This window comes from Mya arenaria, chromosome 5, assembly GCF_026914265.1.
Source record: "Mya arenaria isolate MELC-2E11 chromosome 5, ASM2691426v1".
Taxonomy (NCBI): Eukaryota; Metazoa; Mollusca; class Bivalvia; order Myida; family Myidae; genus Mya; species Mya arenaria.
The window spans coordinates 20,638,350-20,666,101 of NC_069126.1; the positions used below are offsets into that span (position 1 = coordinate 20,638,350).

Consider the following 27,752-nt stretch of genomic DNA (forward strand, 5'->3'; position numbering starts at 1 on the left):
TATATATATATATATATATATATATATATATATATATATATATATATTGCCGTTGAAACATACACTATACATTGTAGCATGGTACGAATGCACATAAATGTATATATCCTAATTTATTTACATGTATTGGTCAAAGTAGTGGCCCGTAATGTTTTAGAAGTAATCAAATTAATAAGAAAATGAAAGTGGTATCATTTAACTTCGCATCGTTTATGAATATTTAAACTAATACCTGAAACACTGATCATCAATGGTAGTGTTTCTGTCGTGTGTTTTTTATATTGAATTATTGTGGATTCAGATCTCTTGTACGTTAAAAACGACTGTGAGTCATTACATACTCTGTGCCAAGTTTAACCGTATTATTCTGAAGAAGAAAAAAAGACAACAACTTGCAGCCAACCACGAATAATTCTAAAAATATTATCAGTTCTACTTAATATCAGTTCATAGCCAATCAGTCCCGTTTTACACTGTGCCGATATGTCTTAATACACACACATGCGCATTTTGTATTTCCGGTTCTCCGGAAAGACGCAAATATTTACAAATTCTTACTATCTTATTGTTTACCACTTATGTAATACTTGACATGCGACCATATGATGAGCTACGACGTAAGTGTTCTAGGTCCCATACTTCATAAGCTAGTGCTTGATGAAAGTCGCCGAATGAAGCGCGATAGTTCACGTTTTTAGTTTGTTTACAAAACATTGTTGTGGTCAGATTTGTTCTTGCATATTATCTAACTGTTGATTTCTTGCTAGAGTGGAGTAGTAAAAGAAGAGAAATGCTTGTGATTAGATTGTTAACGCTCTAGCTTTCATGCCTACAGCAAAGTGGTAGTGTCTGCATGAAGAGCAAGGGCAAGGTCTTTTTAACATAGTATGTCAGTAGTCTAAAATAACAGACATTTAAACAGGATTCTTCTAATCTGGGGTTAGTGAAAAAAGAGTGTGTGTAGGGCTTTTTAAATATTGAGATTGCAGTGATTTTTAAGACTAGATTAAGGGCTAACTATGAGCTCCTATCCCTCGTCAAGGAGCGTTCATTTTCCACAAAAAAATATTTCATTTATCCTGTCACCTGTGCTACCTGAATTTCTTTTTCCTTAGAATTTAATCTGCCACCTGCATTTAATAGTCCACTTCGCATTTTTTATTGAACTTATTCTATTCAAGACATTCTTCGGATCTGTCCTCTCGTCAGGGTAAAATTTGGTCAGGGCTAAATAGCTGATATTTGTTTACAGTCTTTTTTTGCAGGACGCACTATTGTTGTTCTCATTCCTTCATTAACTTCAGCTTAGTTTTGCCTTTAATTATGTTAAATACACGTTGTCATGGTTAATTGATTATAATCTTCATTAAGCAACAGCAGTTTCACAGTGTAGAAGGAAATAATTACGTTCATTTAAAGTAGCGCAATGTGTTGTACTTGATATATTTAGTTTTAAATACTGACACAATCAGATTTTAAGTGCAGAACTTTTCTTCAAATTCCCAGACAGACTAGTGACAACTATTCAAAACATGTTTTCAGATCTTTTTAAAGTTCAAAAATGCACTTCTCAGTTTTCATATTAATTATCAAAGTTATAAACAAAAGTTTCAAATATGTTTTCGAACTGATTTTCGTTATAATACTTAATAAGGACTTTCCGGAATAATTCATGCAACAATTAATAGCAGTGGTCAAAATTAACACAAGCCAGTAGGCCCTGCACTGGTAAAATGTCTTCCGGGCTTGCTAAATTTCTGAATTTTATATAGCAGGGCTTGTTAAAAAATTTGATGCTAAGCAATAGTATAAGAATTTGGGCTTGTTCTTCAAAAAGTCTAATTTCAATGGCTGTAACAGATTGACTGATGTTTTTTTTTTACCCCACCAGGGCCTCAAAATTTGTCAACAACCTAGCTCGGTCTTCACTCTTAACCTGTTAATAACCCGTTTTCAAGCAAATCAGACTGGTCTCAGATAGTGAAGGATAACTGAAGACCCATGTATCATGAAACAAACTTTAAATTAAGAAAACGGTTTTACACCCAATGAATATCAGCAATTGTTTTGCTAACATGTTCAACCTTTTAAATTTTCATTCAATAAATGGCGGCATAGTAATTTGGTCATATCATTATGCCCTGTTTAATTTAAAAGCTTTTGTTATTTTTAGCACATAATATATGCATTAATAAAACTTAGTTGATTAAATCATTGATGTTCATAAAATGTTTGCACTAAAAAACAAGTGAATTAAACTATATAAAAAATATCAGAAGCTGGACCAGAATTCCTCAAAATTTTATTGTACTTGCAAAATAAACCCTGTTTTTCATTTCAGAAACAACCAAAATCATGATTATATACTTGGTCAGAATCATGCAAGATGGTAACCTCACAGCCTAAACATGTAACAATTGACTCCGTGCTAATGGAGGTCCTGCAGAATGGATAACTCAGGGTTTATGTCGGTGAACCTTGGGGTTAACCTGGCTAGCAGTTCAGCGTCCAATAGCGGTCAATTTGTTCAGCAGTTGCCTGCCATACAGCAGATATTTACCCATAATGCCACAGTTAAGCCAAATGATACGCCACACAATGTAATACAGGTGGGTATAATTGTGATACATACATTTACATGTAGTACGATTGTCAGAAGTCTTGTCAGTCATTTTACCTAGTATTTTTTGTTGAAAGAAATCGTTAGATTCTGAATGAATTTCATGAAAAATAATGAGTTGAGTTTCTCATTAGACTTGATATTTCATCTTTGCCAGTTGTTGTTACATTTACTTTCAAGTATTATATTCATATTATTTATTTTATCTCCTTTGTTTTGCAAGAAGAAGTCATGGTAACACATTATTTTAGTGTTGTCATCTTTGCCAGCAGCTTGCAAAAACTTGTATGTACATGTAGGCCAGTAGTTGAAACAAATCAAAGTATAAACATTAGCTTGTTGAGTTGCATATGTTGGCTTTGACAATACGCTATTTTATCTTTAAAGCTGCACTCTCACAGATTGAACATTTTGACAACTTTTTTTATTTTTTGTCTTGGAACGAGCCATTTTTTGCAAAAATGCATGAAAACCGGTGACCAAAAATAAAATTGCAGATTTTCATATTTTAAGTTCCAAAATTGATGTTTTATGCATTTTTCTTAAACCATAAGTAGCAGTTTAAGCCATAAACAGTAATTTTCAAACGGAAATATGAAAATCTGCGATCTGATCTTTCGTCAGCAATCTTTTAACATTGGTTTGCAGATATTTACGTAAAAATTTGCTCTGAAAAAAAATTAAAAAAGTTGTAAAAACAGTAAATCTGTGAGAGTGCAACTTAAAGCAAAGTATTGTACCTTCATTAATGGAGAAACACTGCTGTGGAACATTGGCTACTGCTTGTGATGCTGTTGTTAAAGAATTACATTTGATTGCAAGCTTCAAATATTATGGTCTTTTATTACAGCAAACCATCCTTCCAGTGAGTGGACAAGCCTGTAGCCAGTCTGTATTGGCTGGTAACCAACCCATGCTCGCTGGAAACCAATCTTTGATAGCCGGGAACCAACAGATCTTGACCCAGACTGGTTTACAGTTTCTGAGTCATTCACCGCAATCTGGTTTATTTGGAGCTCAGCAGACGCTTCTATCAGATCAGCAACATGCTGGACAGATCAATATGGGTAAGGTGTCATATGTGTGACTCTATCACTGTACTAAGGAGAAAAGGGGCCCCAGCCCTTAAACAGAGAGTCTCAGACATTTAAAAAAAATATGCTTTATTAATTTCATCGATAATAACACGTGTATAACCTTTTAGGAAAATAATTCCACGCTTATTGTTGTAGGTGAAAATGCATGAATACTGAAAAAAGTATTATAAGTATTTCACTTGAGATCATATTCATTTGATTGGCCTTGCACATGACTTTAACAAACAAGAGTACTGTTCCAAAAAAGCCAGTGAGTTTTTTCCACCACCTGTGCCTTCAAAATTGGGAAAATTTCTAGATTTCAGGAAAATATAAAAAAAATTATAAAAGTTTGCACTTTTAAGTATATAAAGTGTGTGTATACCACATGACAAATTGTGTCATAAATGCTACGTCGGAAGGCAACATTTTGCTTTGAATGAAGACTTAAAACAAAGATAACTTTACTATTTCTTCATTATTTTAAATGAAACATAGTAGTGCATCTACGCCTCTTACGGAGCCCCACCTTCAGTCTTTTACCAGAGTTTGATCGAGAGTTTAGTGTTTTTTTTAAATTTGACAAACCTTTTCACAAAATGGCTGTCTGACGGAGCACAGTCAAAACATTATTTTCGAAACAGATTTGTTGAAGTGTTTGATGAAACTAATCACTTTATCAAACTCCGGTAAAACACGAAGGTGGGGCTCTTTAAGCGGCATAGACTACCCTTTGTTTCATTTAAAATTGTGTAGTAAAAGAAAAGTTATCTCTGTTTTAAGTCTTCATTTAAAGTAAAATGTTGCCTTCCGACGTAGCATATATGACGAAATTTATCACATGGTATACATACACTGATATACATATTTACATTTGTACTTATTTTGTTCTTTTGTAGATTGTGTGTGTTTTTATTTCTTCATAGTGCCCTGTTTCAAGGTTGAAGGCTTAAGATCGTAAATTTACAAGGGTACATGTAACTTCGTTTTTGGTGTAAACTGGCTTTCATAAAAAGAACATTTTGTGCATACCCCAGGTAGATTCAGCCCTGGGCATTTTGGGTGTCCATGTGCACTCCCCAGCAACAAAAGGATTTACGACTAAGATATCTTATTTAATCGGGCCCCAAAATGTTTGTAGGACGAATTGGGATTTTCTTTTTTTATATGCTTTCCAGTAATTAATAGGGATTTATTAGTGTAATAACAGAAATATGCTTCACTGTTTCAAACAATAAATTAACATAGCTTTGGTTATTGCTTGGTGAAATATATTGCGATCTTGTACTGAATCAAACAATTATGCTAGATATATAATGTACCATCTGTAAAAATAGACCTTTTTTGCTTTTTGGAGAAACGGCATGTATGAGACAGTAAAAAGGTACAAATAAATCATTGATCATACATTCATAGTGAGCTGGTGCTACTTAAATGGTTGTAATATCATTTATTTACTACCAGTGTATACCCTCACAGTCATTCCATACTAATAGATGGTTAGAGTTTACAATTGTTGTACTGTATGTTCAAACAGGCAGCACAATGTAGTAAAAATGGTGACTCTTGTTTTCTCAGTGTGCTATAAATAATGATGAACAGTTTTAATTACATTACTTTGGCTTGATGAGCTTGACACTGACCTTAAATGAATATTGAATATAAATGATGAACAGTCAATAGTTGACTTTTGGAATAGTTACTGGTTTTGTAATTGAAATGTCATTTTAATATCATTTATGATTTCATAGCACTCTCAAAGTTGACCAGTTAATTTATCGGTATTTTTAATATTCAGTCGAGTATTTTTGTTCCACATGATGCGCAATAAAAATATCAAAAAATAATAAAATGCATATTTATACTGGGTACAATAGAAAAATGGCAAATCTTTGTTTTAATAAATTAAAATCTTTTTTTATTGAAAATTGTGTACTGTTTAGAAAAAAACACATTTTACATGTATATTTTAATCTTTATTTATTTCTAGTAGAGTATATTTCATATAAAACATCTGCTTTTTTTAATTGCTTTTTTACAAAGTTGATTTTAAGCATTATAACCAGATAAAAATTAATCATTTTGAACAAACACACGTCATTCTTCATTAACCAACAAGATATAAGAGATTTACTAGATTTGCAACTGGCCACCATTTCTTGAAACATCTAAAGTCCCTTATAACAGGATCAAGCTCAGCAAGCTATTTTGGGCTTGGTATAAATTGTGTAATATTCTCTTTTTAGATGGTTTTGAGGCTTTTAAAGGAATTAAGATAAATTCGATAAACATCTTGCTGTTTCATAAAATCATATTTATGTAAGTAATATTGCTAAATGAACTATGATACTTAGGAGAGTTACCCTTAAGAATTTTTGAGAAATTGGGCCCTGTTGTCAAGTCGATTATTGGACCACTTGCTTTGCTGTGTAGAGGATAGTAGCTGTTTGTTTAAGTGTAAGTGTAAGATAGCTACATATTTCACTGAGTGACCACCAATGTTTATGTAATGAGTATAGCTGTTTGTTTTAATGTAAGTGTAAGATAGCAACATATTTCACTGAGTGACCACCAATGGTTATGTAATGAGTATAGCTGTTTGTTTTAATGTAAGTGAAAGATAGCAACATATTTCACTGAGTGACCACCAATGTTTATGTAATGAGTATAGCTGTTTGTTTTAATGTAAGTGTAAGATAGCAACATATTTCACTGAGTGACCACCAACGGTTATGTAATGAGTATAGCTGTTTGTTTTAATGTAAGTGAAAGATAGCAACATATTTCACTGAGTTACCACCAATGGTTATGTAATGAGTATAGCTGTTTGTTTTAATGTAAGTGTAAGATAGAAACATATTTCACTGAGTTACCACCAATGGTTATGTAATGAGTATAGCTGTTTGTTTTAATGTAAGTGTAAGATAGCAACATATTTCACTGAGTGACCACCAATAGTTGTGTAATGAGTATAGCTGTTTGTTTTAATGTAAGTGTAAGATAGCAACATATTTCACTGAGTGACCACCAATAGCTATACATTTCGCAAGCGCTTTGCCAAGAGTGAATATTTAACTTAATGATGTCATACCAAAAATAACGCCATTGGTTTTCCTCCCCAGCACTTTCGTTTCTCTCATTTATAAGGGCTTAAAGAGCATTTAGATTTGTTTTCTCATTGCAAAAGCTTTAAGTGCAATTATGTTCATTTCCCTAGGAAAAGGGCTTAAAGTGAGTGTATTTATATATAGATATATATATTTATGGATATATCCCATTATTATTTTTCAATAACAGCCAGAAGACATAAATAAAGTGAAATTATTTTCCTGGAATTAGTTCTACAGTATGTGTTTTTCTGCAAGGTTTATTTGTTGCTAGGAGAATGTGATATTTATAGATGAGTTTCATGTATCTAAAGTTGAAATACAAAAACACTATTAAAGGAGAAAGCAAATTGTGTTAACAAATGACAGATTGTTTGAAACTTGTCAATATCGTTAATTTTCACATGACCCAATTAAAGAGGTGATTAATTTAAATAAATTAATTTAGCCTGGAGCAAACTTATTATAAATGCAATGAACTTAATATACAATTACTATGTATATACCATAATAATTTTATTCTTGCAATGATAACCTCAAATGCAAACAGAAAGAAGGGCAATTCATGTATTCAATATTGAATATTAATGTAGAAACTTGGAGTGATACTGTCAATGCTCTTTTAAGAAAAGGTAAGATGTCATAAGTGCCTATTTTTGTTAAAATGATACATAAAATTAAATTGTAAGTAATACATAAATTAATGTACATTTTTGCATTGTCATTTAATATGGGAATTGCACTAAATTACCAATTTTATTGGACTATTATTCATTTCATTTGGCCATGAATTACAATAGCGTCTTCACACTGATTAGTGTACTTCAATTTTCCAGTGTCATTACGAGACAAAAGCTCACTGATGTCTTTTCAAACGGAGGAAAGATGTAATTATGGCGGAAATCTTATAGGGATTGTCACAGGTTGTGACATTTTATATCAGCTGAATTAACTGAAAATACCTACATACAAGTATTGATTCATATATCTTATTTGATATCAGAGAAATGAAGTTTTTATCTGCTTTTGTCAAGGACGTAAGAACAGTTATAAAAGGTTTTTATTGTTGGGTGAGTTGGCCAGATATTAATGTTAAGTTTGTGTAGATTGATGAATAAAAGGGTTAAAAATTTGATAAAAAAATTAAGTGATAAGAGATAAAATTTACGTGGTAAGACTTTTTATTATTGCTTGGACAATTACATCATCTTCTGATGCATTTGAATTGTTAATGTTTTTACTGATGCGTAAAATATTTCTGCATTTTAATATTTGATTATGTATAAGTGACCTTATATAATGCGTTGACCTTTGTGTCAGATTTTATTATACAATAGTCTTAAAGAACATACATTATCATTCACAACGTTTTTAGATTTAAAGATAAGAAATTGTAATCACCCTGCTCATTCATATACTGTTCATTTTTAGCTTGTCTGTTAATTTGGAGAAAAAAGTCTGGCTATTGTGATAGCCTTGGCGTTGTTGCTGTGGATTCGTTGTGTAGAAACTTTAACCTTGGCAATAAATCTAAAAACATAATGATTCAAGATTTTTAATGAAATTCGGTACATATAAGTATGGCTGAGTAATTTTCAAGATATGCCCCATGTTTGAGTAGATAAATAACACAGACGAGCCTTGATGATTGACATGCGGTGCTCTTGCTTAAAGATATTGGGTAAGAAAATTACAGACACAATACAATAAGCATATTATGCCTCTCTAGATGCATAAAAGATTAAGTGACACTTATAACTCAAGTCTTGCATTTTGATTGGTCAGGTGGTCGAGGACTGGTTGGCAGCAGCTTCCAACTGGTTCCACGTAACTACTCCGTAGTGAACCAGTCTGTGCAGGGAACCAATGTGGCCCTGCATTTAAGCCCCCAACAGCTGGGCACTGGACTGGCCCCTAATCTGTCCCCTATAGAGCAGCAGCAACTTCTTCAACCCCAGACCTTTGACCCCGGCTTGGCAGCTCTGCATGGCCAACAACAACAACAGGTGAGAAAATTGTTTATATTTTCCCTACTTAATATTTCAAGTTTAGCAAATTGATATTATTATGCTGTTTGACTGTAAATCACCAGATTATTAAACATGCAGTCTTGAAATAGTATTTTACCAGAACCACAAAAAACATGAAAAATACATGACTTATTCCAATAATACAAACAAAGCATGCAATATAACTCATTGTGCAAAAATGTAGTATTAAACAATGGATCAATATTAACCAAATATCATAATGCTCAAAATCCTAAGTTATGGTAAAATGTTAAATACAGTTTGTCTCCCAAAAGCAATGTTTGAATGATAAAAGTCTGCTTGCATGAAAACACTAGTTTTACAGCAAAAAACTATGTCAAGGGCACACAGTCAAAACAGAAAATTAGCACCAGGTTACATTTGGCTCTCTGTATTAGAGTTGTTTTTATTATTGAATTGCCTGGTTTATTTAGGTGGCCTTCCAGAATGCTGCGGGCCAGTTGATGTTACAGAGCCCACCACAGCAGCAGCTGATGTTGTCCTCCCCAGGTCAGCAGTTTACCATCCAGAGCCCTGGACAGCACTTCAATCTGGGTTCCCAAGCCCAGTTCCCCACTCCAGGACCAGCAATGGCACAGTTCACTCCCCAGGGGCAGCTTTTAACTCAGACCCAGGGTGGTAACCTTCTTCTCCAGGCTCAGAATGGCTCCATGATTGTACAAGGAGAGAACTTCATACCAGGTGCAATCAATCAAGGAGTTTTCATACAGAATCCTGTCATACATAATGCTAACCAACAGTTGTATGCCTCTGCACAGAATGTTTTGAGTAATAACCAAATTCAAGGGGTGTTTTCGCAGTCACCAATGCTGACCAATCAGAATGTAGGATTAATTTCTATCAACCAAGCGCAGCAAGGGAAATGTTTTGGTAACCAAATGGACAAAGTTGAAGCAATGAACCCTGGTGTGAATATTTTAAACCAACAGATGCAGCTGCTAGCTCAGATTGCACAACACTCATCACCAGATAGCCAGCAACAACACCATGTGCTCTCCAACCAAGTTAAACCTGGCCAGCAAACTATAAACTTAGTTAACCAGTCACCAACCATGTCAAATAACATAAATCAAAACCAGTCTCTACCAAGTTTTGGACATTTCCTCTTACATCACCACATGCAGAGCTTACCCCACCCATTCCTGCAGAACCTAAGTATAACTACAAGTTCTGCAATCAACCCAGTAGGAGGAAAGCCTGAAAACCAAATAGAGCCAATTCAGGGCGTAACCGTGTCACCTGTTGATGTGTCAAGTCTGAATGCTCAGTTCAACAGTTGGAATAAGGGACAGGTTCAAGGCAGAGTTAGAAAAAGAAGTGGGAGTGTACAATCTAGTACTGTCAGTACACATTTACCATCAGCTGCTCCTTCCGCTGTCGCAAAGGCAGCTGTTCAGACCGCTAGTTCAACATCAACAGTCGTACACAAGTCGTGCAAACCAGTTTCAGTCACCAAGACTACATGTAGTGTGGCTTGTCGGACAAATGTGGCAGTTGATAGTGAATGTCTTCCACCGGCATTGTTGAAAACATTGCCAGTGTTACCTGAGACAAAAACACTTCCACGTGAGTGTGGAACAAGCGCCGAACCCAAACCTGTCACGGTACCACATGGCTGGCTCAGGACTGTGGAAAACAACACCGTTGTATACTACAGGTAGATCTTATTTAATTGTATTGAATTACTTTTCTCCTCAAAATTAAGTAAAAATGTTAAATTTCAAAGCATATTCAAATTTGATGAGTTAACTCCATCTGGTGCATTGTTTCTAAACGGTATTAAATTTTCTAAACCGTATTAAATTACCTAATTTATCAAAGCACACCATTAGTCATAGTCTGTGATACTTGAGGAATTTGTTTTATGATTCCACTGACCATTGGTGTCAGCCGAGTATCAGTCTTGTTAGGTTGTGGGAATAGTGCACATACAGAATATTTCCTGGTTCTTCAGTCAACATCAGTGATAATGTATAGCACTGCCACAGGGGGACCCGATTTAACATATTTAAGAAAGACGGTTAGTGTATTTTGTATTGAGGCAGGGGATTGAACCTGCTACCCGTGGGATCTATCATGTAGGTTACTTAGTTTGGAACTTCTGTATAAAGTCTTAACTGTTCTGACTGTATATGAAATGTATGTGTAATCTCTTGATTGTTGCATGTGTATTTAAATATTATTTTTTTTACCAGTCCAACCAGTGAGAGACTGATGTGTAAGGATTCGGTGCGTCAGTACCTGTTAAGTGATGGCACCTGTAAATGTGGGCTCCAATGTCCCCTTCATATGGATGCAGTGTTCAACTTCAGGGCTGATGTGGGCACGGCGCTACCTACAACACTAGAGGATCACCTACCAGGCACACACTTGTGTAAATATCGGGCTCAGGTAAGATTGTTTTATGTTTCTTTGTTTTAACAATATGATAGTGGCAGAAACTGAAAAAATTATATGTGTGAACTTAAAACTGAAATGCAATTTGAATTTGATTCTGATGATAAGATAAATTTTATTTCCAAGCATTGGTCATGTAATCTGATATTTTATCAAGGCTTCAGTTAAGGTTAAAAATTGATGTACCCCGGTACTTAAATAATTATTCAATTAATAAACGACCCTACTTTTACACATACTTCCAGAAGTCAGTCACGTTACAGTTGGCATTAACTGTGGGTGTGTCATCCCAGTTGTCCCTAGCAACCAAATCTGATGTTTCCATGGTTACCAGCAGTGGAATGATGTCACCAAGGGTCTCCAGCACCGTGCAGGAAACACACTTGGATAGTAAGTTGTTCCATGTTTACTATATATATGACAATGAGGAAACGATTTTGTTGTCTTCAGATGCACTAAGTTTAGGGATGGAAACAACAAGTAGAATTGGTACTTGAGAACTTGGATAATCTTTCGATCGAATACTTGTAAGAAATTCACTGATGTTTCAAAGAAAAACACAAACGTCTATGATTTGTTACTTTTGTTCAGAGATTTGGACCGATTGAAAAAAGTGAAAGGAAACATTAGAAAGATGTACACGTATCAAAACATCAACGACAAGTGCTAGTTAGAAGCCTTTAGCACAATTGCCATTTAATTATACAGCGTAAATTAATCCTGCTTCAGGAATTTGAGGTACTGCACAGCACGTACTGTTGGCAAAGCACAATTAGTTTGACCTCTGCAAAAGCGCTTTTTGGAACAAGCACAATTGTCTACAATTGTCTTTTTTTTGTTTTTTTTTCAAAAATTGACTTATAAATTTAGTGTTTGGTACTCTGACAAACAATTGAGTACTGGAGTACTCTCTGCCATCCTTACTTATTTTGCTTTGCATTGTATGCAACTGTCTGGAATGCCAATATACTATGAACATCAATCTGACATACTTGTTATATCTTTGAGAGGAAAACTAATTCATTATTTTTTGTCTATTCAGACTCCAGCTCTAAAATTCCACAAGGCAGTGAGGTGCGCGATGACATTGGTGTTCCAATAAGTTCAGAACATGTTGGAGACACAAATAGTGTAAACCAGCCCTTGGTGTCAGATGCAGTCTCTAGCATGTCACACCACACAGAATCTCATGGACATAGTGATAGTGGTGATAAACTTCCAATGGAATCTGATATTCATACGCAGACTGGTTGTGATGAACCTGTCAGTGTTACAATACAGTTGTTACAGTCTGGGGATAACCGGACTCTAAATGTAAATAGTGTTGATTTACCTAGTTCTACAAAGGAGGGCAACACCCACAGTATTAATATTGCGGGAAATGATGTTTGTGTATCAAATAGTAATAGATGTGAACAGAATGTCTCAGAGGTGGACACTATCTCTAAAACGCACTCGGCCATTGCTGCATGTCTGTCAGCACCATCTAATTTGGACTTACGACCACCACATATGTCAAGAACATTAGACTTTAGAAAACCATTAAAACCTTCAGAAGATGGCTCAAACAAAGTCAGAAACACAACTGTGGGTCTGACAAGAGAAGGAACAAAAAGTGTCTCAAAACCTGTGCTAAATAAAACATTGTCTCCCAAAGTAAGAGAAACATTATCAAACAGTGGACTAGCAAATTCAGTGACAATATTTCAGGGAGATGCTGGTCCAGTGCCAGATTTCTCCCATATATCACTACCAGGTGCTGTTAATCGTATCTTAGACAAAGATTCAGACTCGGAACTAAGCATTCAAACCATTCACCCAGGGATTGGAGCTGTTCCCTGCCCGAGCTTAAAATCACCAGTTGTTTCACCAAATGTTTTCAACTCCTTCCAAGCCAATCTATTGGCCAATCTTCACAAGCTCACTAGTCCCCCAAACCAGCAAGTCTTCCCTCCAGAAATCCCCGCTTCATCCATCCCTCTGGCCTATACTCACAGTGCTATTTCCAGCAAGAAGGTTTCCCTTCCATGTGCATCACCAGAGCTTAGTGTTCAGCCAATTGTTAGTCAGTTTGTTAGTCAGCATTCCAACGGAACTGGGCAAATAATGGACCTTGCTTTACTGAGAGAGAAATTGAAGGAGTATCGATCAGCTTCAAAATCTGGAGAAGCTGTTAAGTTGGAAAGTGTTTATGACAGCGATGGACCACCCCCAAATGTGGATGTCAGTGTGCTTAAAGACAAAGGCCACGGGCCGATACCTAAAGAGTTAATAATGATGGCCACTAGTAAAAGCAGCTTGGCGTCTAACACTTCTGACGTCTTTAACGGCACCATATCTTCAACTTCCTCCAGTCCAAGACCAGATGACTCAAAACAGATTGAGGTGGAAACTGATTCTCAAGCAAATGTGATAAGATCAGATTCAGCCTGTTCTGACAGACTCCCTGTCGCAAGTCCAATAACCACGGAAAATAACTCAAATGCTCAAGAAGATGGCAGTAAAATATGTGCCACTAACCCGCAAATTTCAAACAATATTACAACTGCAACATCAGAACAATCAAGACAATCCAATAAAGCTCTTGTAGAGGCTTCTGTGAAGTCAAACATGCTTGTTGATGTCAACCAATGCGCTCCAACTGCAAGTTCTCCACCCACCCCATCAACTGTGGTGCACCACACCCCTACCCCTATTACCTCTCTAGCTCCCACCCCCCTGACATGTCATCAGCTATCCCTAAACAAGGCCAGACAGCAGACTAAGGCACAGAAAATCCAGACACCCACAATGTATGATCTGCTAAATGACGCTAGTATATTGAGCCCTCTTGCGGCAATCCTAAGCAACCCAACTATTTGTAACGCATTTAGGCATATGTTTCCTGAAGTTATGCAAGAGGCTGTGTTAAAGTCAATGGGTGCTTTAGATAGCTCACCTGTCTCCAGTGAACTACCAGTAGGAGCTGCAACAGATATGTTACTGAAAGCTTCAGGCAATTTTGTCCAAAGACTGCCAGGTTCGCTGCACTTTAATGCTGATAAACAAATTACTACTTCAGTACCTACTGATGCTAATCTCTCTCAGAAAAAGTCATTCTCAGCGCAGGATTCTATGAATTCAGCAACCGGGGAGTTCCCGGCAAGTTCTTTACTTTCTGCTGCTGCTAAGGCACAGTTTTTTCAGCAACAGAACTATCTCAAGATGCTTATAAACCAACAAGTACAAATACAGCCTGACCTCGTAACTGGACAAACAGTGTTACCACAGAGCACCATGTCTGTTAACCCAGTTTCAACAGTACAGCCTTCTGCTTCAGTTGCACAAACTAGTCCAGATCTTACACTCTCAACAAACACTGAAAGTTTGAAATCTGTTAAAGGTCCCTCAAAGATATCTGAACTTCTGAATAGGGCGGGGCCAATACAACAGAGCCAGTCTTCTGGTATAACACTAGCACCAGCGCTAGTACAACAAATTCAGCACAAACCTCGACCACCCCAGCAATTACTGCAACCGCAGACATCAGCCAGCAATGCTCACATCCAGTCACAAAATCCTGTTTCTGCTGGTGTACATCTTCCCAACCCTTTACCCGGTAGTCTGGTTATAAGTCCGAGTATGCCCTCAAGCATGGCAGGAAATCTCTTGATAAGACCACAAGGACCTGAAAACCAACCAGCTTTGGCTCCAAATGTCCTTCAGATGTTTGCTTCAGTGGGTCTTCCATTTCAGGCATTCAACGTTCAAGGTCCTCAAGGTGGTAAGCCAGTCGTTTCAACGTCTGATTTATTGCAACTGCAAAATCTTCTTCAGAATTCAAACAAGCTGCATCCAGATGTTCCACTTCTACTTCAGAGTCAGCAGCAACAAATGCAACACCCCATGAACATTCAAAATGTGCAAAACATGTTACCAAACATGGGAGACCACGGGGTTAACCCAGCAATGCTAAATTTGGCTTCATTGCAGCCAACATCAATTGGACTGCAATTACAGAATCAGCTGCATTCAACTAATGTGCAAAGGGTATCCATACCTCAACTCGTTTTGGGAAGTCCACCAATTGAGATGCCATCAAGACAGAACCAGGCCCAAGTTCTTGGCACAGGTCAAATAAATCATCCTGGTAATGGAATGCCTGTGAATTTGATCAACATTCATCAGAACCTGGGCAATGGCACAAATCTTCAAGGGATGCCATCACAGACTGGCAACCAGACTGGAGGAATGGCTCAAATGCAGATGAACAATACAAACAATGTGGCCATACAACAAATTCATCAGCCTAACTCGAGTCAGCCTTCGGGTCCAGTGCATGCAAACAGTGGGCTTGCATTTCTGCAACAGCTTCAGCACAACTTGAACTCCATTCCTGTCCAAGTCAGCAGTGGAAACAATCTAACAGCCATGCATATTCAAGCCCTACAGCTTCAGCAACAACTACTTCAACAGCTACAGCAGGTTCAGGGTATGCAGACTCTTATTAACCAATTTAATATACAAGGGCTCCAACCTGGAAAAAGTGTTTCAACCAGTAAAAGTCAGCTCACACCTACTACAGCAGTGGCAGTTTCTCAGTCTTTTGCGACTTCAACTTGTGTCCCTGTAGCTTCGTTAAATACAGTTTCTACTTCTCAAGCATTGGCTGGTAAGACAGTAGCACCAACATCTGTGTTTAATTCTTGCCCTGTTACTGATGCAGCATTGCTAGTACCTTCTGCAAATGCAACAAGGGAGCCTACAAGAGTAATAGCTGCAGCTGATACAACTGAGGAATGTAGCTCTTCTGCTAAAACTTGTGATATTGGAACTGAAACAGATGCAGTAGATGATGAAGATGTGAAAGATGAAAATGATGATGAGGAGGAGCCTGAAGATGAAGAGGACTCTGATCAAGACATAAACGAAAAGGAAGATTTTTCAACTGAGGAAGACAATGATAAAGTTTGTGATGATAATGAAAAAGATGATGTTGAACAATATGATACTGCCAGTGGTGATACCGATGAAAGTGCTGAAAGGCTGGATTCTACCAATCCTTTGTTGGCTCACCTTAGTAATGCAGATAGTAGGACTATTGTTTCTGAAGGTTTTACAGATGTTAAAGAGCTCTATAAAGCATCTGTAAGTTCAAAGGTAGATGAAACATCAGGACAAACCACAACAGTAGAACAACCAGTAAAGCCGATCACAACCTGTCTTGCTATAGCAACAGAGAAAGGTAATAGGTCCAGAAAGCAGAAATCAAGCCTTGCCAAAAGTCAGAACCTATCCGCAGAACTGTCTATTCCAAGTGAGGGAGAATTGAAACTAAAAATCAGAAAAAGACACCTAACTTTAAGCAATAACATTAAAGGGCCATTCAGAAATAGAAAAAGAAATAGGAAAAAACAAGTACCTCACCAGTATTTTGAAAGGAAAGAGTTACGGTCATCTACACAGGCTGCAACTAAAGCTTCGTCTATGTTAGCAGCTTCAACATTAACTGAACTGAAATCTAAAGGTGAAAATGAAGAACCCCAAAATGAAGCAAATAGTGATCATGTGAAAGAAGTGGCTTTACAATCTAACCAAGGTAATGTGAATCATGAAGAATACATTTGCAAGAAATCCTGGGAAGTTGATATTGAGTGTGATTCTTCATCAAACCATGTGGATGAGCTGACTGATAACATAGACACAGAAAATAGTGAACAGAATGAACTTAAGTCTAAGATAGCAGCAGCATTGTCGAGCCAAAAAGGTTGCTGGCTCCTGTCAAGTCCAAAAAAGAAACAAGAAGAACAGAATAAATCCACATCTCTAGGAAGTGTTGAGGTCAAGCTTGGTTTGAAAGGCCTGAAGCGGTCACGGCAGAACTTTGAACAGAACACTGCAGGCACTGATGGTTGGTACAGTAAAATTATGTTAAATTAATTAAACTTATAATTCCATAAAAGAAAAAAGTTAAGTTTTCTGACATGGCATAAAGTAAAAAATGTATTTACACAAAACTATACGTACAAGGTTAGATCATTCAGTCCTTGATAAGAAATACATGTGTACTTCTTGTATTTGAAAATACAACGCTTTCTCAGTTTCAATGCAAATTTGATTAAACATTAATCTTAACAAAGTATGTCTAGTACATAGTCTTTATCAATTATTTTTATGCCCCCGAAGGTGGGCATATTAAAATCGCACCGTCTGTCTGTCCGTCCGTCCGTCCGACTCAATAACTCAGAATATTATGGACAGATTTTAAAATAACTTGCCACATGTGTTCGGCATACCAAGACGACGTGTCGCTTGCAAGAACCGTGTCCCTAACTCTAAGGTCAAGGTCACACTTAGGTGTTTATTCACAATGGAGTGCTGCATATAAGGACATAGAGTATAGGTTGTCGTGTCCGGGCTGTAACTTTCCCTTGTATGGACAGATTTTAAAATAACTTGCCACATGTGTTCGGCATACCAAGACGACGTGTCGCATGCAAAAACCGTGTCCCTACCTCTAAGGTCAATGTCACACTTAGGTGTTTATTCACAATGGAATGCTGCATATAAGGACATAGAGTATAGGTTGTCGTGTCCGGGCTGTAACTTTTCCTTGTATGGACAGATTTTAAAATAACTTGCCACATATGTTCGGCATACCAAGAAGACATGTCGTGTGCAAAACTTGTGTCCCTACCTCTTAGGTCAAGGTCACACTTTGTGTTTATTCACAATGGAGTGCTGCATATAAGGACATAGAGTATAGGTTGTCGTGTCCAGGCTGTTCCCTTGTATGGACAGATTTTAAAATAACTTGCCACATGTGTTCGACATACCAAGACAACATGTCGCGTGCAAGAACTGTGTCCCTACCTCTTAGGTCAAGGTCACACTTAGTGTTTATTCCCAATGGAATGCTGCATATAAGGACATAGAGTATAGGTTGTCGTGTCCGGGCTGTAACTTTCCCTTGTATGGACAGATTTTAAAATAACTTACCACATGTGTACGGCATACCAAGACGACGTGTCGCGTGCAAGAACCATGTCCCTACCTCTTAGGTCAAGGTCACACTTAGTGTTTATTCCCAATGGAATGCTGCATATTAGGACATAAGAGTATAGGTTGTCATGTCCGGGCTGTAACTTTCCCTTGTATGGACAGATTTTAAAATAACTTGCCACATGTGTTTGGCATACCAAGACGACGTGTCGCGTGCAAGACCTGTGTCCCTACCTCTTAGGTCAAGGTCACACTTAGTGTTTATTCACAATGGCATGCTGCATATAAGGACATAGAGTATAGGTTGTCGTGTCCGGGCTGTAACTTTCCCTTGTATGGACAGATTTTAAAATAACGTGCCACATGTGTTCGGCATACCAAAATGACGTGTCGCGTGCAAGAACGGTGTCCCTACCTCTAAGGTCAAGGTCACACTTGGTGTTTATTCACAATGGAGTGCTGCATATAAGGACATAGAGTATAGGTTGTCGTGTCCGGGCTGTAATTTTCCCTTTTATGGACAGATTTTAAAATAACTTGCCAAATGTGTTCGGCATACCAAGACGAAGTGTCGCGTGCAAGAACCGTGTCCCTACCTCTAAGGTCAAGGTCACACTTAGGTGTTTATTTCCAATGGAATGCTGCATATAAGGACATAGAGTATAGGTTGTCGTGTCCGGGCTGTAACTTTCCCTTGTATGGACAGATTTTAAAATAACTTGCCACATGTGTTCGGCATACCAAGACGACGTGTCGCGTGCAAGAACCATGTCCCTACCTCTAAGGTCAAGGTCACACTTAGTGTTTATTCCCAATGGAATGCTGCATATAAGGACATAGAGTATAGGTTGTCGTGTCCGGGCTGTAACTTTCCCTTGTATGGACAGATTTTAAAATCTCTTGCTACACGTGTTCAGCATACCAAGACGACTTGACGCGTGCAAGACCCGTGTCCCTACCTCTAAGGTCAAGGTCACACTTAGTGTTTATTCCCAATTGAATGCTGCATATAAGGACATAGAGTATAGGTTGTCGTGTCCGGGCTGTAACTTTCCCTTGTATGGACAGATTTTAAAATAACTTGCCACATGTGTTCGGCATACCAAGACGACGTGTAGCGTGCAAGAACCGTGTCCCTACCTCTAAGGTCAAGGTCACACTTAGGTGTTTATTCCCAATGGAATGCTGCATATAAGGACATAGAGTATAGGTTGTCGTGTCCGGGCTGTAACTTTCCCTTGTATGGACAGATTTTAAAATAACTTTCTACACGTGTTCGGCATACCAAGATGACGTGTCGCGTGCAAGACCCGTGTCCCTACCTCTTAGGTCAAGGTCACACTTAGTGTTTATTCACAATGGCATGCTGCATATAAGGACATAGAGTATAGGTTGTTGTGTCCGGGCTGTAACTTTCCCTTGTATGGACAGAATTTAAAATAACTTGCCACATGTGTTCGACATACCAAGACAACGTGTCGCATGCAAGAACCGTGTCCCTACCTCTAAGGTCAAGGTCACACTTAGGTGTTTATTCACAATGGAGTGCTGCATATAAGGATACAGAGTATTGGTTGTTATGTCCGGGCTGTAACTTTTTCTTGTATGGACAGATTTTAAAATTTCTTGCCACATGTGTTCGACATACCAAGACGACGTGTCACGTGCAAGACCCATGTCCCTACCTCTAAGGTGAAAGATACACTTTGTGTTTATACACAATGAAATGCTGAATATAAGGACATAAGAATGTAGGTTGTCAAGTATGGGTGGTATTTTTTTATGTTCAGAGGCAATTTAAAATAACTTGCCATATGTATTTGTTTGATCTTTAACTTTTCATGTACTGACCTTGTTCATAGGTCAATGTCACATTCGGGGGTATTCGTCACATACTGTGACAGCTCTTGTTCTGAACTTGTGGAAACTATTATTTAGTATTTCCAATATTACAGGAAGCCAAGTGGAAGATGCAGATCAGGAAACGGGCAGCCCTGTAACCTCATTCAGCCCTGGTGACCTTGTGTGGGGTCAAATACGAGGTTTTCCCTCCTGGCCTGGAAAACTGGTCTATAGTGATGACAAACATGGACTGGTGCCGGATGATGGAAAGGTTTTTGTCTAAAATACGTTCTTAAGTCCCCTGCTCATCATTTATGTGTCTCCTGCAAAGCATGGCTGATGCATAGGGTCTACTTTGTTTGGCGCCAGCCCACTTTTGTCTCCAATCAATAACTCTTGAACCAAATGTATAGAGTCTTCAAACTTGGCATTCGTCATGGGTCAGTACAAGACCCCTATTTATTTTGGAGTTATCCGTTTCATGGAATACTAGTTAAAGAAATTCAGGCTTCACGCTTTGTATCATTTATTTTGATGGGTTGTCATGGATTAAGTGTAAAATGTATCATTGTATGAATACAAATGTATAATAAATTATGAAAGATGTTACCTCATTACCATCCATTCCAAATTAAAGTACAAGTATTTTACAGGTGTTGGTCCGTTGGTTTGGAGACAACACTGTGACCCAGGTGGAGCCAGAAAAACTGAAGACCCTCTCTCAGGGCCTTGAGGCCCACCACAGGGCAAGGAAAAAACACAGAAGGTAAGGCAAGGGGAATGAATACGATTCTTCCATTCCATGGAGGCCCAGCAAAGAGTCAGGTTAAAACACTCGAGGTAAGGCGAGGGGAATTAATAAAAAAACAAATTTTGTTAGCCCAAAAAGCTGAAGAAGTCTCCGAGGGCCTTGAGGCCCATCACAGGGCCAGGAAAAGATCCAGGAGCTAAGACATGGGGAATTTGTTTTGTTTAAGAATTCATTAACCACAAAAGCAAAAGAATCTCTGTGAGGGACTTGGGGCCCACCCAAAGGCAATGAAAAAAGAAAATGGATTGATGCTGCATTAGTTTAACAAAATCATGCAAATACATGTTTGATAAAAGCTGCGTCATTGGATAAAAAAGAATAAATTGTAGGGGGAACTAGAGCATCATCACCAAACTTGGGCGGATAATTGAACTAACTCCTCCTTGCTTTGAAACAAGTGTCCTCATCTCCTGCTAGACGGATAGCTCTGAATATTAGTAATAAGAAGTATTACACTTTATGGCGATTAAATAAATGAGGCACATCTGAAGCTGAGTATTCTGACAGTCACTTGAATATTTGCAAGCAATGTTGTGATGTTACAGGGGCCGAAAGATGAACAGCCATCTGGAACAAGCCATCCAGCAAGCCATGATTGAACTGGACAGACAGACGAACAGTGGAGAGGCGGACGGGCAGACAAACACAACAGGGATGGAAGGAAATACATCTAAGGCTTAAGTCACCAAATAGAGAAACCTACAAACAGGTTGCCCATATAAAATCCAACAAATTAAAATAAAAATGTCATTCTGTTTGCATTTTAAACACGGTGTCTTTACAGTACAGCGTTATAAAAGCAGTTAACCCCATATATTCAAGTCATTACTGCCATTGACTTCCAGGGTTTACAGTCCGGGATGAAAGTTCAAATTGTTCACACTGCACTGTTTTCTTTGTATTATACAGAGAATTAGAAGAACGAGGTAGAATAAATGAAAATGTTAAAATGAAATTTGTTTAAGAATGGTTTTTAGGAAGCTTATTTTTACTTTTGTTGGCGTCAGTTTTGCATCATGTTATTTGTGAAATATTGTTCAAAAATTGTTTCGGGTAAAATTGAAGATCATGTATTTGGAACACCCTTGTTGGTGTACCCCTTGTTGGGTATGGTGATATCATGTACAAGTTGAAGCATTATGATTGTTCATGCTACATGTTTGTGTTCTTTGAATAAGGTCATGTTGATTTTTGTGTTTAATAGGCATTTTGATCTCTGAACAAAATTCATAAGAAAATGACAGAGGTTGTTCAAGACTTGATTTTTTCCCCATGTTTTCTTTATGATGTTTTGTGAAATATTGTCACAGAATTTATTTATTGTCACAGAATTTATTTAGTTTAGCAGAAATGTTTGTCGTTAAGTGTTCTTTATAAGGATTTGTTATTGAACCATATTTACTACATATGTTTTTGTTTAAGACAATGAGATTTTTAATTCATGAAATGGTGAGGCATAAGTGCTAGAAATACTAGAATAATAATGTCATGTAGTTGCTACATGACTCCATGGCTGTTAACATTGCATTGCATGATTGTATGTTTAATACTGACAGAGATGGCCCTTCTTTATTTGTGGTATTCGAGGTTTTAAGAGGTTTTTCGGGGTTACATGGGAGTGATACATGGTATGCTGAAAAGTCAAAATTAGGTTGTATTTGGTCCACAGACTCTCACATGCCTGAATCCTAGTTGTAATATAGAATTGGGGTTAATTATAAGAGTTAATTTGTACAAATGAGGGGATGGGGGCTATATCCTCAATGTAAAATACATGAAGTGAAGTACGTCGAGAGACATGAACTTCCATACATCAGAGGAGAACTTCCAATATGGATGTCAAGGAAGTTCATACTTCCAGTTTCAAATTCTTAATGGAAACCCAGGGTCACCATACTCTCTTGTTTTCTTCCATTTGTCAAATAATAATGCAACAATTCAAATGGCAGAAGTTTATAAGGAATTGTTCAGATAAATGTTTGTTGTTTTTGTCTTTTTACATTCATTCTTTTATGACATGTCGTTTATATATTATGGAGCGATATTTTACGGACTTGAACCAGTCCTAAATGAGGTTGTGCAAAATTGGAATTAATATCTTAATTTTACTTATATAGTGTTCATTTATATTTTATTTGTAAATACATGTGTATTTCAGTGTTATATACTGATTGCTTGTTTCTCAGATTCGTGCCATATTGTTCATTGCTGTTATATTTTCCGCAAATTGTTAATGGTCTGTAGTTAAAATGACGAAATACACCATACCAAGATATTACTATATTTTAAATTGTTTCTCGTTTTATGAAGTTGATCTGATTTGTTGTGTTGTGTTTAACCTAAACTACTCGTAGCTTAATCTATTGCATAATGGTTATATATATCAGGAATATGGTTTGCCACAATTTTTTATAAAAAAAAATTTGTTTCTTCAAATTCAAATAATAGATATAAAACGGTTTTATAATAGTTTCCTATCAACAACTTCCATAATGTCACTTCAATGCTCACTGTTGACGTCTTGTTGTGTAAATAAGCATAGTTTATATTCATGTTACATGTTACTGTTACAGTTTGTATGCAAAATTGTACATTGTGATGTCTCCGAAATCAAAACCTGCGCTCTAGTGTACGGAGCTGATCTCGTCACCTTAGTGCAATAACTCAATATCTGCTTCTATTTCTATATGCAGTAATTGAGTTATTGCACTGAGGTGACGATCTATTTGTGCTATAACTTTGCTTCCTTAAATTATTACAATAATTATTCTTAAACAAACACTGAGCATACAAATAAATGAAAATAACATTTACATTTAGACAATTGTACAGTTGTAAAGAAAACATTTTTGCTCGGACATTTGCATGTAGGAACAGTAGGAATTACCTTAAATATAAGACTTTGGAAACAATTCCAAAAGAAAGTTAGAGCCCCTTTACCCTGCTTTGGGCATGAACCCCTCATACTTAGGCCGATTCCTGGCTATCGTTCATGTTTTACAAGTATCAGCTGTTAGAACCTGTGATTTTAAAATTCAAAATTAAAAGGAATCATGTTTTTTTGCTCCACATACTGACAGCAAATAGTCACCTTTTTGTCTGTTCTTCTGTCAAATGGATTCACCCTTGAGGGGAGAATAACTTAAAAACTATGATGGAATTTCAATGAAATTTAAAACGTAGACAGAGGGCAGTATGTACAAGTTTGTGTGCACGAACCATAATCCTAGCATCAGTCATTGTTGAATTATCTCCCCATTTCTCTTTTACAAAATGCATTAATAAAGAAGGTGCTTGTGCAGACCACAAAAAGGCGCTAAGGCCACTGTTTTTTTTATTCTACATTTTACAAACCCGCCCCTTGAGAAATAAAAAAATAGGAAAAAAATAATTGAAAATTCTACTTTTTTTTATTTCCAATGCTGTGATTTGGAATCACATCTCTCAAAATTAAATTAAAATTAAGTGTGCAAAAGCTTCAATTCTGCCTTCCATGTTCACTAAACTCCCCTTTACCATATTTTCATACATATTTTTTGTCTGCAGCTTGACTCGAATGTCTTAGTTATTCACTTTAAACTTAGATCAATCTAATTTCAGAGAAGTGCAGTTCACAGGAACGAGTACTCCGTATGTGGTATTTTTAGAATGATTGCCCTGTGTTCATTTTATATTTGTTTTTTTCGTCGGGAGCATAACTCTTAAAGTCTTTGTGGTGTTGACTTCATGTTAGATTTATTGCCCTTTGTACATTTTTTAAGCATGAAGTCTTTGTTGTAAAAACCTCAAACTTTATACACAGACAATTAGGAAGACTGCAGTGAATTAAAAACATAACTGTTGTTAGTATTTTAACAATAAATGCCCTCAGTTTATTTATAAACTTATTTTTTGTATGGAGCGTGTTCTTATGACTTCCCTGGCTAAGGTAACAAACATTAAAGATTCTTCTTTACTTATTTTGCCTGAGAAATTGTCCAATATGCACTTCTTTCCAAATTCTTCATGTCTGCTATAGTAATTGTGAATTGGCTTCACAGCGTTTCCATGAGAGCTCATGTCTTCTGGTGCATATAATATTTAATTTCCATCAAAGGGTGGTATCTGTTCAACTTTTTGTATATATATTGAGTGAAACAGTGAAAATTGTTTATTTCCTTATTTGTATATTTGAAATGTTTATATGAGGTAGATTTCTTAAATGCTTGTCTGTGCAATAAATCCTATATTCCTACAAAAAATGATTGTAATATTTTTTCTCTATTTTTGAGAATGTCTGTTGTGCTGCTATTCCGTTTTTACTCAGTGCTTCATTGTTCTTATAAACTTTGCATTCTTGTGTTTGGAATTTGTGTTCAAAAAATTGAATATTGTTGTAAGCTTGTCCACTACTTTTGTTCTGATGAAAAAATAGGTATTGTCATGTCATAGGTGCCTGCAGAGAAATGGAAAGAACTTTATTCAAAAACTGTGCAAGATATTCATATGAAATTTAGAATTTAGCACTAACGTTTACATTTGGAACTCCTTGGCCATTTTCCAACGAAAACAACCTCGGATGTATGCTGGTACATCACAAGAAGTAGTTTGTTTAATTAAAAGATAGTATTAATTAATAAGTTTAACAGCTAAATTTAAATTACGTGATCAACTTGCAGTGAAGTTAAATGTAAACATTTCTGACATGTAAACCGTCCATATACATCCGAGGTTGTTTTCGATGGAAACTGTTTAGATTGACATTTTACTTCCTTATGATTTGCTAGGCCCATCAATTTATCTAGCGTAATTGTTGAGTGATTCCCCTTGTATGATTGAGAATAATGGACGAGCACTGCCATCTACCTTCGCTGCTCTAGCTCACTTCATGTTGAAAATGGCTTGATATATGTTGGGAAATAATGCTGGGGATTTGTTCATATGTCTTTGCAGTATACAAAACATGTATATATTTTTATTTACTTGAATAGATGGACATTGGAGTTGCTTGAAAAATGATGATTCAGTTTGGTAAATTATGTTACCTGATTTGAGAATATGTGTTGAAAAACCCGGTGGAGATGTTTTAGAATGATTGGATCGAACCTAGGGAGTAAAATACAAATATTGCTTGTTTACTTTGAAAATGCCTGAATTGTTGATTGATATATATTATATGTAGTAACATACTATGCGAAGTGCTATATTATTTCTCTCATTTTAAAGAGAATTTATTTTTTTGCAACTTAAATGTTTGTTTTTTTCATAAGTAGCTGAAAAAAAGTAGCTGAAAAAAGTATTTGTATTTTATCAGGGCTTACTCAATATTTTTAAAGGTCTCAAAGTACATGTGTACACATATTGATTTATAACGATTATAATACCAATTTTTCAAAGGTATCTGCCTATTTATATACATTAAACGTTTCCTTGTTTTAAATTATGGTGTTATTTTATTCTTAACATGGGTATTTTACTTTTATATTGGATTTGGAAAATTTTGCTTTTATAAAGAGATGGATATTTTTTGTCATAAGACATCAGTGGGTATTCAGTAGACACTATTGTAATGGGTGCTCACACTGCAAGCTTGATACCCTATTTAAGAGGCATTTATTTGTGTTCAAAGAAATGTCAGTTGAGTTTTTAATTAACACCATTGTTGTGCCATAGATATATGTGTGAAATATTTTCAATACTAACTGTATGTTTGAGCTTATAAAGGCTTATATGACGTTGTTTAAATCTCCACATACCAATAAAAATCACAACCCAGGACTGTTGTTGTAGTTATAGAAGCACATTTCCACAGAGTCTGTAAAACTGATTGCTTTAGTGAAGTTTTTCAGCAATACGTGCGATGGTGTATATGTCTGTGCCTATGTGAATACATTCTAAGTACATGTAATGGTTAGATGACATGAATTAAATTCTTAATCATTAAGAATATAATTCAGGTCATCTCACTGACTAAGAATACAATCTCATTTTCTGATACATTTTCGACGCAAAATGGGGCGCTGGGAATGTGAATCGTGTGGGTGGCAGTAGGCGGACCTTTAAGCATGCGCGAAAGTTGAAATTCTTACTGATTAACTTTACTTCTAAACAATTGACCATCTGCAATGTCATTGGCTAAACATGTAGGTTGTGAGATTGTAGATTGTGTTCTAACATTAGTTAAATTCAAGATTTACCCCAAGATAACTATTGATGCTCTGTTGTTTACCTATCCTTAAACCATTGAGAATGTGAGCGACTTATTTGTCTTACTAAAACGCCTCAAATTGCATTATGTTATACGTACAGAATTGGAGGCAAAGACCACATTGCCAATATATTGAGGCCAATAAAATGGTCTGGTTAGGGTAAGATCCTTTTCAAAAACAGGTAGGGTAAGTAGGCTTTTTTTACTAACCTTTAAGAACGTACCTGTCATCTTATTGAATAGTTTTTAGCTCGACTATTCGAAGAATAAGGAGAGCTATACTACTCACCCAAGCGTCGGCGTCACCCCTTGGTTAAGGTTTTGCGTGCAAGCACACATATGTTAATATCTCAGCAACTACTTGAGGTATTGCATTGAGACTTTATACAATGGTACTCAACCATCCAACCTACTTAATTAACCAAGTTTGATAACTCTACTTTGCATTTAATGCCAATAATAGGCCTTTATTATTTGACTTAGAAATTCTGGTTAAGGTTTTGCTTGCAAGCACACATAGGTTAATATCTCGGCAACTACTTGAGGTATTGCATTGAGACTTGATACATTGGTACTCAACCATCCAACCTACTTAATTAACCAAGTTTGATAACTCTAGTTTGCATTTAATGCAAATAATAGGCTTTTATTACTTGACTTAGAAATTCTGGTTAAGGTTT

General features: G+C 36.5%; 1 protein-coding gene across 1 annotated transcript; it reads left to right on the forward strand.

Annotated features, from left to right (window-relative positions):
• The first annotated feature begins 518 nt into the window (after positions 1–518).
• On the forward strand, positions 519–26,640 carry LOC128233806 (uncharacterized). The gene is made up of 11 exons (XM_052947660.1): positions 519–617; positions 2,342–2,609; positions 3,471–3,687; positions 8,589–8,809; positions 9,268–10,511; positions 11,050–11,245; positions 11,497–11,641; positions 12,294–17,141; positions 20,188–20,345; positions 20,728–20,840; positions 21,431–26,640. The coding sequence occupies exons 2-11, from the start codon at positions 2,448–2,450 to the stop codon at positions 21,564–21,566; spliced, it is 7,440 nt and encodes a 2,479-aa protein (XP_052803620.1). The 5' UTR covers positions 519–617; positions 2,342–2,447; the 3' UTR covers positions 21,567–26,640.
• The last annotated feature ends 1,112 nt before the right edge of the window (positions 26,641–27,752 follow it).

What these genes read in the sequence shown, in the direction of transcription:
- LOC128233806 (XM_052947660.1), top strand. Translation starts at nt 2,448, where the DNA reads ATGGATAACTCAGGGTTTATGTCGGTGAACCTTGGGGTTAACCTGGCT. An exon ending in CGCCACACAATGTAATACAG is followed by an intron (nt 2,610 to 3,470) that starts GTGGGTATAATT and finishes CTTTTATTACAG; the next exon opens with CAAACCATCCTTCCAGTGAG. An exon ending in TGCTGGACAGATCAATATGG is followed by an intron (nt 3,688 to 8,588) that starts GTAAGGTGTCAT and finishes TTGATTGGTCAG; the next exon opens with GTGGTCGAGGACTGGTTGGC.